Source organism: Aphis gossypii, chromosome 1, assembly GCF_020184175.1.
Source record: "Aphis gossypii isolate Hap1 chromosome 1, ASM2018417v2, whole genome shotgun sequence".
NCBI classification, from domain to species: Eukaryota; Metazoa; Arthropoda; class Insecta; order Hemiptera; family Aphididae; genus Aphis; species Aphis gossypii.
This window is the reverse complement of record NC_065530.1, coordinates 49,532,399-49,546,538: the sequence shown is the minus strand read 5'-3', so window position 1 is coordinate 49,546,538 and position 14,140 is coordinate 49,532,399. Positions and strand designations below refer to the sequence as shown.

Below are 14,140 nucleotides of genomic sequence, written 5' to 3'. Positions count from 1 at the left end.
AAAATCAATTTAGTCGAAAACTGGTTTTACATCAAAATTCCCGATTTCCATCACTTTTTTTTTGTTTTTCTCGATTTATTGAAAACTGTTAGAAAATGTTTACTTTTAACCTCTATAATGCACCAAACATATTCACTTTGCCATCGGAAACCACCCCCTAAGTTAAAATCAATTAATTCATCAATTAGTTCAGAATCTAAAAAAATACGTCCAATGGAGGGTTCAAACTCCATGAACCCCCCCCCACCCTGTGAGTACGCCACTGCACAATAGTAAAATGTTTTTGATGGACTTTTGATGACTAAACAACTTTTTATAATCATGAAGGGCTCAAGTACAGTTAAAGATAATTCATATTTTTTTTTCATAACATTAACATACACTTGTGTGTATTGTTAAGTTTAATCATTATAATTAAACAGTAAGTATACCATTAGAATAAAATTTTTAAATCAAACATTGAATTTTTTTATAAAAAAAAAGCTTCAACTTTAATAGGAATAATATAAAATATTATTTTTTAATATAAATTAATTACTTTTTTAGTAAGCTGTTACACTAATAAAACTAACAATAATTATATATTTCAACTAAAATTTCAGTTTTAATATAAATAATATTAAAATATAATTAAATAATTTTTAAAAAATATTAAAACATAATTCAATAATTTTTAAATAACAGTTAACATAATTAATATATTATAATGGTCACTTTTTTTCAAGATAGTCTCCTACCTAGAGAAAGAGGCCACAAGTGGCCGAGATGAGCAAGAGATATTACACATTGGCACTACCACATATTTCTGCTTAGCCACATAGTATAAATATTAAATTAAATAATATTCAATACTTTTTAAACTTAATTTTTTTTTTTTAATTAATTGTAACAAATTTCATGAATATTAACTTTAACTTAAATTTATATTAAAGATAAATTACCTACAACTTTCAATAAATAATTTATATAGCTATATGACTTTTTTATTTTAAACTTATTATGGTTTTATATAATATTCAATGTAATTTTACTTCAGTGTATACTAAAAATGTAAGTTAAATAATATTTATACATTTATATCACACCTTAAGCTTTAAAACGACAAGCTTTGAACAATTTTTAAAATTTAATAGTCCCAGTAGAAAATTATAATATAACATTAAATAAATCCACAAGAACTACTTTAAAAGAAACAACTCAAACATTTGATTTTTCTATTACCTCTTTAATTTTAGTTTAAAGCTTAATTGCTTACTACTTACAATATTACAACATGGCATAATTTATTAATTAGTGAATTTTATGAAATAAAAAAAGTTATAAGTTATATATCTATAGTTCAGTATATAAACCCCCAATAAATAATTCCTTAGTAATTATATACTACATTGTTATTAGATGTTGAAAGAATGTCAACTCTTAAATTATTTATTATTTATTATGAATAAAGTTATATTACTTTCATCAGTCTGAGGAGCAGATAAAATTGCACTATGTTTTTTCTTCACTTCTTCCACATTTGCTTGGATTTTATCTATCATCCCTCGGATACCTTCCACCTATAACATAAATAGTTTTGAATGAATTAACTAATTTAACTTAATTATTTAGGTAACTTAATTAACTAAATAAATCAACACTAATTTTTCATAATAAATATATAATAATAAAAATAAATTAGATATTTGAAAGTAACCTCAAGCTTAAAATCGCACAATAAGGGTTTGTAAATTGAATTCATTGTTATAAAATTTTTATTTTTATCATACAAAAATGAACATTTTCTAGGCAGAATGAATTACAAACTGATACAATTATCAACACTAATTAAAAAGTTTTATCTGTAAATAGGTTTATCTCCGGGCTTATCTTTTATTTGACTAACCAATATTGTTATAAAGCACTTATATAAAACTTATAGTTTTGAAGATTTTAATGAATATTGAACTACTATAATTTTTTATAGTAAAAATCAAGAATACATATTTTGTACGTCTATAATAATTATTTTGTCAAAATTAATTGAGTTAGTAAATTTTTAGTGAATATTGTTATTTTAAATTGTTAATTTCTAACTTATTATTAATAATTTACTATCATACAAATCAACACTGCATGATACAAGTAAGTACCTAAATAATACATTATATAATGTAACATAGTTATTTGTAATTCATAAAAGTACCGATTAACTAATAACATTTTATTTTATAAATATTGTTTAATTAAATAGTCTTTAAGATTTCAGAAAACTATTTTTATTAGGTATTTTTTAAAAATTCTTTATACAGAAAATGTTTGTTAAAAAATTCTAGAAAAAATACCTACCTATATACATAGGCACAGGTACATTACAATTAGTAATTTTTAGTTATATTATTTTTATATTTAACATTTTGAGTGCCTTGGTCGACAGATAGTCAACTACTATGACATTACCATCATCAGATATCAAGGCAATGCTTCCATTTTTATGTGTGATTATTCAGTGGTTTTTAAAATTGCCCTAAAGCCAACATTAACACATTGACGGTTAATAGGCAAACGGCTGTATCCACCACTTTAGATGTATCCACCATAGTAATTGATTTTTAATAAGCAATAGAAAATACATTGAATGGGCTCACTCTGGTGATTCTAGCTACAACTATCATTAAGTTATTTCAATTTTACTAGTAGCCGTATCCATCGTTTTTGATGATTTAATTAGTAGATATAAAAAACAATTGACTTATGCACCAGTATAAACATATAAATTATAAACCTTTCCAAAATAATATGAGTGGACGTAAACATAAATTAATTGAATCTTAAGTTTATAATTACTACTTTATTTATTGAAAATAATACAAAATAATAAAAAATGATTTTTTGGGTCTCCTGAAAAATAGTGATAGTGACAGATACAGCCGTTTGTCTGTTAGCCACCTACATAGTTATAGACACAGGAATTATGCTAATCAAATACTATAAAGTACTAAAATAAATGTGAAAAATTATAATTTTAAAATGATCATAACTAGTTTAAAAATTAAAATATTAATAAAAGCCTATGAGGTACTCCATATATTATTCTCACCTTTAAGTTTAGTATTAGGTTAATTCGCCTCAATAATAAAGTTAACACAATTGGTTTTGCTGAATACAAATTTTGTATGTTGAGCAAGGATAGCAAGGAGATAAAAAAATGAATAGTCAATCGATAATCCTCGGTAACAAATAGTACATAAAATATCTATACTCAATACAATAATATATAATACAATTTAATGAGATAAAAACTGGGTAAAAATGAGATAAATCATGGTCTATTTTTAAAAATTAAATCATTACCCATAATTTAACTCAGATTAGCTGTTTTTTTTATAAATTATAATGATATGATATACATATATTTTAACTATTATATTAAATTGGCTCATTTAGTATTAAAAATGTAAAGAATAACAATATATTTATTGAAATTTACTATAAGTACAAAATAATTTTGAATTTTTAAATTATTTAATCCTTTATTTTAATAACCAAGCTACTTTTTTCAAAATGTAAGAAATATAGCTAAAACAAAAATGTTAGTGTATAAGTAGCAAAAATTATATTGTTTACAAACTACATCACATACATGGTATACATTATATTATGTAAATTGAAACAGAATATAAACTTTAATTTTTTTTAAGAAAATTTATAAATTTAAATTAAAATATATTTTTTAGTTTAGTAATTATCTTCTTTAATCTATCGTTTCCATTTTCAATAATAAAAATATTTACCTCTTCAAAAAATTTATCCATAAATCCAGCTCCCGATCCATCTTGCCGGCCTTCCAAACTAACAGCCACATCATCGGTGCCTCCTTCTTCATCATCACTTTGAGCCTAAAATAAATAAAATGTATGAGTTTATTATAATAACAACTAACTTAGAAATAAATTAAAATTGTCAGGGCAATTTTAGTAAGTAGATATGTTAAAAATAAATGTTAATAGGTAAAAACTAACATATAACTTTATTCTTAAAATATTTATAGTTTAGTTTATATACTTCATAAGTAGAAAATATTGTAGATACTCAACATAAATCTAAATCACTTAGGTTTTGGTATAATAGTCAGTAATCATAGAATAGTAATAGAACACACATGTATATACTTAGTTTTTGATCAAAAACTATAGGATATTTTTTTTATAATTATTACTTATTACAAACACTAAGTAGTATGGTATAATATTTTATTATAATAATATAGATAGTACAAACAAAAATAAATATTTTTAATTTTAAAAGTATTTATGAACAGAAAAAAAATAGAGAAATATAGCTTATAATTTTCAATATCTGGTTTTCAAAAAACTAAAACCTTCTCCAAAACATTTTTTTGGTACTTGTTTGTTATCGTTCCACTAACATACCATATACAATTTATCACCTTAATGTTTGTTAGATATATATGCACTTTAAAGTATATATACAATACATAGATTAAACTGAAAACATACTAACATGATTAAGATATAGTAAAATCCAATTTTAAATATAATAAGTATTTACTTTTTTTCAATAAACAAATCATATAATGGATTAACCTACTCATATATCATAGAGATACACAGAAATATTAAAATTTTAGATTTTAGATTGAACACATAAAATTCTGAGGACAGAGTGATAAATTTAATACAGGTTGGTAGCAGGAAAATAAAAAACAAGTAACCTAATTGAAGTACCTACATCCATTATAACATTAATGTTTTTTAAAAGATATTTTTCATTTTAACTATCTCGAGCCAAATTATGATTAAATTTCAGTTTTTAGTTGACTATCTTCAGTTTAACACTTCATTAGGATCATCATATCACATATTGTCTTTTAATAGTACATAACTAAAAAAATACAAATATCTATATTTCAGTTACTTAGTAATATCTATACATAATATAATAATGATCATAAATCTAATTATTTCATTATTATTAAATGATTAAGAAAATAATCTTTTGAAGAAATAAAATCATTGTACAATACATCATTAGTATTACAAAAACAATAGGAATATTATTTTATATAGGTAAGTAATAATAAATTGTAAATAAGTATATACACAACAGCATAGGTTCAGTCATTCATTAATTTTAAACTAACTACCTAGTTTTAGTTACCTAGTTAATTAAAATAAAAAAAATTTAAATACTCAGCAGATAGTGGTTATCTACAATAAAATAATAAAGTATACATCAATTTTACGTATGCTCAGACTCAAAATTGAGTACTTTCGTCGCACGTCTAACTTTAAACCGTCTGATAACTATTAAAAGTTTAAGTATTAAGCTTAATAGGCAAATCGATGTTAGCTTTTAAGTTGTTGATAATGATAAAACTTTTGTACTAGATGTACATGGTTAAGAATGTTTATAACGTAAATTTGCCACCAATATCAAATATATATATGTTTTTTAAATCATACCGCTTTTAAAGCCGCTAGCCTGTCTTTAGCCATTATTTACAGTATGGAAACGCGAAATAGATACACAGACTAGCCGAAAACGGTTGGGTCTCATAAACGCGTCATTTGGTAAAAACGGTGAAACAGACACAAGTATAAATAACACTATAATATAGATTAAAAAAAATAACTGAGAAAAACGATAAAAAAATTAACTTTTATAATATTAAACTCCGAACGTGCGGAAAACTCGAAAAAGGGACGAGATAAAAATCAATACATACTTCCTAACTACAGCACTGTCAGCGGCAGACCTGCGAGTGAAATATTGCGCGGCTGCGCGTACCGTGGACCAAAAAACGAATCTAGACCAGTCTAGCCAACGTAAAAAGTTAGCGCCTTTCGATAATATTGATTAACATTTTCAATATAATATTTTGTATTTTTGTTATTCCACCTAATATTGGTATAATACGTTTTGTTATAATTTATTAAGTAGTATTTAATAAATTATACCTACAAAAATTAAGTTTCAAAAGAATTATTTATTTTTTTTTTTTTTTGATAAATACTGAATTTTTAATCTATACAATTGAACACAATAAGTACAAATTACAATATGATATTGAAATAGTGAAATTTCTGTAATGAAAATTGGCTTGAATAGACTTGAGAATGGAAACCGTTCAGCTACAGAACCTCCTAATTAATTTAATGGGTTTTGAGGAGTAACCGTCTTTTTTATTATTATTATTTAAAATATATTAAGACTTTTTCTTGGCTATTTTATTTTAAGTTTTTTGGATAAATTATTGGGAATGATGATTGATATCATAAATGAGATTATTCGGCTCTGTCGGTTCTGGTTGAAGAAGAATTTGAAATGACATTTTTTTTATGTCGAATCGTTACTTCGTTTACTGTTAGGCTTTGTAGATCGTAATATATGTAGAACATTGTTAATTATGTACCACGGGTCTGGTTACAATGATTTGTCTAAGATATATAAATTGAAAAGTTTGTATTTGTCTTATATTAGAGCCTTAGAGGGTTGAGTTTGACTTTAGCCCCAGATCTGAATACCACACGACCAGAGGGAAAAAAAATTAACTAGATATTCATTATACCTAACTAAATTGATATGGAAACAGGATATTGGATAGGTACCTTCGAAAATATTCGTTGTTACTTTAATAGACCACACAACCAGTGGCGTACCGACGGGGTTTTTTAGGGGTTTACCCCCCCCCCCTAAGTAAAACATGTATAATGATTTCTTTTATGGAATATTACATAAATAACATTTAATGTATATATATATATAAATGGTAACCCCCCTCATAAACGAATTCTGCGTACGTCACTGCACGCAACAATACGTTAAAACCATTTGATCATTTTATACTATAATTTTATTGCACTATATGCGTTAGTATTCTACCTTTTACCTAGGTATATTTTTTAAATTAATGAACATCAATAATAAGTAAAGAATACCAATAACAAAAATGGCTTTTTCTGCAAAATATATGTACTGATTGTTTAGTTTAAACAAATATTTAAATATATATACATAATACATTTACTATGTCTAATCACCGTATACATTTATAATGTATATAAAATAATTTAAAACATTGTTGTATGTTATTTTTATAATTTTATCTTCATCAATGTTTTGTAAAAAACAAATTAAATTTTCATTTATATTGATGAATGTTGAGTTTAATGTTTAAATGTATAGACTGCTCAGTTATGTCTACATGCTACATTTATTTATTTGTTCTTCAAATATAATGAATTCTAAATTTTAACGATAGACGAAGAATGTATTTAGTCAATACTTTATTAAATTTTCATGTGTTATATTGTTACACTAAACATTTCTCTCAAGGGGTGCGAGGGCGAAGCTTTTATATTTTTAGCTCCCCTTCCCCAAGAAACATTAAGAATAGTTATAGAAATATAGAATATTAACTGGCTACCTACCTATAGAAAATATAGTTAAATAATTAAATTAATTTCACATGAATATATTTTCACTTAAGCTTATGTAGTTCCTATTTTTCCTTATTTACGGTACCTTCTGCGTCCTGTAAAAAAGTAAAAAAAGGAGAACGAGAACATTTATTTAAAAAATACAAAGTGGACTGCCTACCCTACAGATTGCCTAACTACAATAACACAACCTTACTTTAATAGCCTAAGCTATGGTATACTTTTCAGACATTATGTTAGGTATTGATACTTAAGTACTTTGGTACCTAGTCTAGTAGTCGGTGGTAATACAATTTATGAAGTTTAAAGAAAAATAGTAGTTAAATATAGACTACTTATAGTAACAAGGCTAAAATACAATTTAAAAAACTGTCATTATAAGTCATTGCAAATACTATTGAAGTTATTAAATTAACGCTAATCGTAAGTCGTAATCACATTCCGTGAGTACAAAACCCTACCTATTTATTATTTATATTTTGTTATGACGTGCTGTCCATTACTCATAGGCAGATAGCTTATATTCTTTATTGTTTTATGTATTTTATTATTATTTATTGAATGTCAGTGTTAAATATTGCAGAAAATAACTATCATTACAGTAATTAATTTTTAACAATATTTTAAAATTTTTAAAAATAATAAAGTTAATATGTTAATTATGTTTATTATATAGGCAGTTTAGGCGGTTATATGCAAACACTTTAAGTTGTACATACCACGTATAGTACGGTTTATGTGATAAACCGATTCTAACATGATTACTGCGTATAAAATAAAATTTGAAATATTAAAAGAAGTACTTACGCGTTTCCAGAAATATATATATAACACTCTAACTCTATAAATTAATCTACAGGTAATGGATACCGAGATTTGAGATACTTATAGAAAAATACTGATCACCGAAATGTAAGACGATATATTTTCACAACTTTTCTATGATGGGGCGATAACAAGTCAAACAGTGAACAAGTTTACTATCCTATATTATTAATCATCAGTACCTAGAATGGTCATTTTATATTTTGTTTTTACATTGAAAAATAATAGCCGATTGCAAGATGAAGATCACTGATGGCCACTGAAGTGTCGGTCTGATCATAGTTGCTAGGCCCACTCTGGCTATAGATAGGTATATTTTGGATTGGTGCCGTTAGTAATTATTATAGTGGCTCTAAAATTTAAAAATCTTTATCTTTTCTTCTTTTTTTTTTTTTTTTTATCTTTTTTGGGTATGTATTTTAGTTATATGCTTATAATTTATATTATTTAGTTAACTATTTCTGACTGTAATAAAATAATAAAATTTAATATTATAATTTATAATTAATTAGTGAGTATAGGTAAATTTAATACTTATAACTTAAGATAAACCTAACTTAATTATTGTTGTTGTGAATATTTATGTTAGTATTACCAATTACCATGAAATCCAAAGTAATTTTTAAAAATTATCGAACACAAAGTACTGACCAATATTATACTAATATACCTATTTAATATATTAATGTATATCATACATAGATATTGGATGAATCCGATAGGGACCTATAATTACAGTTACCTAACTATCAAAGAGTATAGAACTTTTAAAAAAAATCCTCCAGGTGTCTTTGGTGTACCAGATCGACACTATAACCGTTAATTAGTTAAATCAGTGAATAGGAAACATAATATTCTGAAAAATACATCCTGTCAACGTATTAACCACTGCATTGAGATAGAATAGGTACTACTACGTATGGTAGATACTTAATAAAAATAATATGTATTATTATTTTATTTAAATAGATTTACTAATACGCATACTGTATACATGATACATATACGTACCTATAGGTATCTATGAGTAGTAAGGAAGTAATGCGATCAAGGAAGTAATGCGAAATCGGTCCCCTTCCGGTCGTCGATTCAACCGGAAAAAAAAAAAAAGGTATCTATGAGTATTTTTAAAGTATACCTAATATTTTATACTTACTTTAAAATTAAAATTAAAACTAAAAATACTTTCAACAAACCATAAAATATGACATAACATGTTGTTTTGTATATTTATAAGTTTAAAATCATAGATAGATAAATTCACTCAATTCTCAAATATCAAAACTTAATGAGAACTGCTAAACATTAATTTGTTACATCTATGTTACACATTTGTAAGTTTGTATAGACAAGGACAATATACATACTAGTGAGATGTTCTTTCAACAAGTAATACGTTGAATTTAATTTGAGTTCATGGAAATTCTTAAAATGTGCAGAACTGCAGAGCCAGGAAGTGTAGTGTGTATTATTTTGTGTTGGCAATTCTATATTATATGTTTAATCTTTAGTACCTACATACAGTAAACCTCTCTATAACGGACCATCTATTAGACGGAATCCTCCTAACCTTTTTATAACGGAAAACATTAATGGTCCCTAGCGATTCCGTTATAGAGAGGTTTTACTGTAATTTATATTTAAATTTTAAGGTGTAATAAATGTTTCAATTAAACTTACATATAACAATACCTACTTACCGTACAATACAAAATATTCTTATTATAATAATAATAATTATAATTCACAATGGTATGGGTAACTATAAATTATTAAAAATTATAACCTACATAATTATATACATTTATTCAAAATTTAGTATATATTTAACGAAAGTGTTTCAGAATAATGAGAAAGGATTAATAAAATAAACAAAATAAGTAGGTACAAATGTACAATAAGTACATCAAATATAATAATAATTATTATTAGTGAGTGACATATACCTATATTATTACAATAATATAATATATATAATTATTTTAAAAGACAGAAGAACTTTCATTATGTGAGATTTGAAAATTAAATTATATAAAGAAAATGCCAATCTAAATAACTAATGAAATTTTCAAGTATCTACGATTTATGCTTTTTGAATTATAACAAATATTTTAAATCGTTTGAGGATAAATCGTCATCGTTACACAATTTCGTAAAAATTTTAAATTCAAGCACTCATACATTTTTTCCTATAATGACGAGTCGAGTTTTCTTTACAGCTATTTGAAGGAAAACTTATGTTAAACTTAGAGTCGAATTTTTTAACTTTAAATAAAAATACAAAAATTTTCATGAATTTTCAATTACAAAATTACTTAAAAATTTTCACGATTTTGACGTACTTCGTAAAAATTTAATCTTTAAACGCTTATATAAAAAAAAAAATCATGACAACGATTTTTGTTTGTTTTTTTTTACTGCAATGATAACAACTTATATGAAATCTTGTATTAAAGTTTAAATTTTTTTTAGGTAACCAAAATTTTTTATTGACATTTCAAAAAATTCAAAAGTCTATAAATAGCTTAAAAAAAGCCAGAATATTTTGATAATTTAACTGTGTATTGATAACATTAATATAAACATTTGATAAAAATTTCAAGTATTTACAGTGATTAGTTTTGAATTAAAACTATATAAAAAAACGATTTTGTCGAAAACTTGTTTTGCGTAAAAATTCCCGTTGGGTGTTGTTCAGTCACTTTTTTGTGGTTTTTCCCGATTTTTTGAAAATTACTGAAAACTTCTTACTTTTGACATCTTTAATTTACCAAGGATATTCACTTTGCCATCGGAAACGACAGAAACCACTCCTGAAGTTTGAAATTAAAGCATTGTTTTAATAAGTTATGCTGAATCTACACACACATACAAAATAAAAAAAACCATAAATATAAAATCAATACATTCCTATTTCCATTCAGAAACTAAAATACGAATCGATTTTTTCTAAAATTGGATATGCATAAAAATTACTGTTTTTCTTAATGTTTTGTTTGTTTTTCCCAATTATAAAAATAAGAACTGGGAATTTTTAAGTTTTAGTAGTTTTACCTCTCAAAACTACAAACTATAGATTCAGTTAAATATTCAAAACCATCCCCATTTTTAAAAATCGAAGCATTTTATCAACTATTTATCGTGTATTGACACAAAAAAAAACTCATCATGATAAAATCAATACATTCATCGCTCAATTTATAGTCTAAAATTCAGTAACCCATGTTCAAATAATGGCGCTTAAAAATACAGGTCGCATTGACGACCACACATTTTGGCAACACTGTAGAATATGACAGTTCCGGTGGCGGGTTGTGACGTGATAGCGGCATCAGAGGCGGTCTCCTACTCTCCTGACGCCATCATTCCTTGTTTGCAATCACGACTCTCGAGCGCGTTTTTTTCACGTCTCCGACGAAGCCGTTGGAATCCGTTACAGTATACAGTAGTACTGTACGGCATTGTCATTACTTATTCGTTTTCACCTATATTGCTTACACAAAATTAATAAACACGTAAGTAATCTTATTATTTTACCATTGCTAGTGTTTAAGCAGTATACAACTATTATCGCTTTCATCGTAAGTAGTACTCTATGCCGAGCATCTTTTCTTAAACTATGATTCATAAAATCTTAGGTTATAATCGGGTTTCTCTTGAATGAAATACTTATCGATTCTTAAAAGTATTGGTCAATCATCAAATTTGTTTTAGCTTGCGTTTATCGATTAGTTGCAACATTCCTTCAAAATATTTTTCTTTGAACCATGTGATTTATTATAGCTAATATAGGCTTGCCGCCTATGCTTACCTACTAAAAATTATAATAAATTATCCTTATACCATTATTGATAAAGTATTACCACTAACATTTTTCAAACGTACATCATTAGATTTATTAGAACATTTGTCTTTATACAATTGAAAAGTTTCTTTGAAATATTTGTACTGGTTACTAAGTATTTGACTATTAGGTTAGGTATCCTTATCAAAACAATTGACTTTTTTTTTTTTTGTCTCGGAATAAAATGTTTTTAATTATAAGGTACTATTTTATTAATATGAGTTTTTGCCATTTTAGCTAAAAACCTAATAGTTGTATGTAAACTTATAAAAGTTGTAATACATGTACAAGATAAAAATGTAAAATGTGATAATTAAGTCAATTAAAAAAATATATATATTCAATATCAAATATTATTTCTCATTGGAACTCATTAAATCAATTACATTCCTATATTTTGTAAATAATCAAAAACTTATCTAATTCTGACTATTAAAAACATATTTTTTTTATTTTTATTTATAAGTGCATATTGATTTTATATAGAAAACTATAAAATGAATGTACCCGATGATGTTCCCACATTCAAATGTGTATTGGTTGGTGATGGAGGTACTGGCAAGACAACATTCGTTAAACGTCATTTGACTGGTGAATTTGAAAAAAAATACGTGGCCACATTGGGAGTAGAAGTACATCCGTTAGTATTCCATACAACTCGTGGTGTCATTCGATTCAATGTTTGGGATACTGCTGGTCAAGAGAAATTTGGAGGTCTCAGAGACGGATATTATATTCAAGTAATTATAATATGTATTGCTTAAAAACTGATTTATATGTTTATTTTACTCTGCAGTAAATATTAATAAGAAGTTATAGTTATCATACCTACCTAATGAAAGAATAAATAATAATTATTTTAATAAAATTTTTATAATTTATTATCACAGTACAGGAACTGGTGGGGAAACTATTGACTTAATGGCAAATGTTGATAATTTATTGATCTGTGTATTTTTATCAAAACCATATTTCATAATAGTTAATATGCAATTGTTTTATAATCATGTGTTGGATCAGTTTAAATTAATTTCAATTTAGTTATTAAAAAAAAAAAATGTAGATATTGAAGTATGTAATACAAAAGACTTCTTACACAATATTTTTACTGTATGTATCAATTTAAAAAAAAATAAGTCTCATATTCATATTAAAAAAATTACATTATGATGTTAAGATTCTATATTAAATGTTTTTTAGGGTCAATGTGCTATCATCATGTTTGATGTTACTAGCCGTATCACTTACAAAAATGTACCTAATTGGCATAGAGATTTGGTGAGAGTATGTGAAGGCATTCCAATTGTGCTTTGTGGCAACAAAGTGGATATCAAGGATAGGAAAGTAAAAGCTAAAACAATAGTTTTCCATCGCAAGAAGAATTTACAGGTTCTTTTAAATACTCTTTATTTGATCCTGAACAATTGCTTAATCTTTTGTTTTTATAGTATTACGACATTAGTGCAAAGAGTAATTACAATTTTGAAAAACCATTCCTGTGGATGGCCAGAAAATTAATCGGTGATCCCAACCTTGAGTTTGTTGCAATGCCTGCTCTTGTACCTCCTGAAATTAAGATGGATCCTCAATGGCAAGATCAAATAGAACAAGACCTTAAGGTAAAAATGAAATATAATGTAATTATGATAACACAAATTTACAAAATTAATAATTATTTTAGGAGGCTCAAGAAACAGCATTGCCTGACGAGGATGAAGACTTGTAATTTATTAGTCCCCATAATTTCAATGATTTGTCTGTCTGAATTGTCTCAATTAATTGATTTTCTTGCACATTAAGTTGAATCTTTTTTTTATATATATACTTATTAATAATAAACTTTGCCTGTATTTTTCCAACAAACAGAAACTTAAATTAGTTAGTTATTATTTAACTCAGAAAATCAGATTATCAATCTAATGTACAGTTTATTTATTAATTTTTTTTTTTTATTTTATATTGTAATTGTATGTCATAGTATGTGTGCTTATTATGAACATTAAATTACATTCAGTAAATATCAACAGAA

General features: G+C 25.4%; 2 protein-coding genes across 16 annotated transcripts in view; one reads left to right on the top strand and one right to left on the bottom strand.

Annotated features, from left to right (window-relative positions):
* Positions 1 to 5,765, bottom strand: part of LOC114132506 (syntaxin-1A) — a 24,873-nt gene extending 19,108 nt beyond the window's left edge. For 13 of the 14 annotated variants that reach the window (XM_050197948.1, XM_050197946.1, XM_050197949.1 and 10 more), the window contains exons 1-3: positions 5,466 to 5,765; positions 3,774 to 3,878; positions 1,460 to 1,559 (exon numbers count right to left, since the gene is read on the bottom strand). In XM_050197948.1, the coding sequence (XP_050053905.1) occupies positions 1,460 to 1,559; positions 3,774 to 3,878; positions 5,466 to 5,498 (238 nt within the window). In that variant the 5' untranslated portion in view covers positions 5,499 to 5,765. Of the gene's footprint in view, positions 1 to 1,459; positions 1,560 to 1,696; positions 1,804 to 3,773; positions 3,879 to 5,465 lie in introns of those variants that run through there. The other variant, XM_050197955.1, reaches the window with a different exon arrangement.
* On the top strand, positions 2,106 to 14,140 carry LOC114132507 (GTP-binding nuclear protein Ran). 2 transcript variants are annotated; one of them, XM_050197960.1, is made up of 5 exons: positions 2,106 to 2,124; positions 12,598 to 12,851; positions 13,312 to 13,500; positions 13,560 to 13,730; positions 13,793 to 14,140. In XM_050197960.1, the coding sequence occupies exons 2-5, from the start codon at positions 12,609 to 12,611 to the stop codon at positions 13,835 to 13,837; spliced, it is 648 nt and encodes a 215-aa protein (XP_050053917.1). In that variant the 5' UTR covers positions 2,106 to 2,124; positions 12,598 to 12,608; the 3' UTR covers positions 13,838 to 14,140. The 2 variants fall into 2 exon arrangements, with proteins under 2 accessions (XP_050053917.1, XP_027853779.1); XM_027997978.2 differs by lacking the exon at positions 2,106 to 2,124 and adding an exon at positions 11,614 to 11,782.

Excerpts from the sequence above, each read along its gene's own strand:
- LOC114132507 (XM_050197960.1), top strand. The coding sequence starts at position 12,609 with ATGAATGTACCCGATGATGTTCCCACATTCAAATGTGTATTGGTTGGT. Across the intron at positions 12,852-13,311 it reads GAGACGGATATTATATTCAA|GGTCAATGTGCTATCATCAT; the intron begins GTAATTATAATA and ends AATGTTTTTTAG. Across the intron at positions 13,731-13,792 it reads AAATAGAACAAGACCTTAAG|GAGGCTCAAGAAACAGCATT; the intron begins GTAAAAATGAAA and ends TAATTATTTTAG.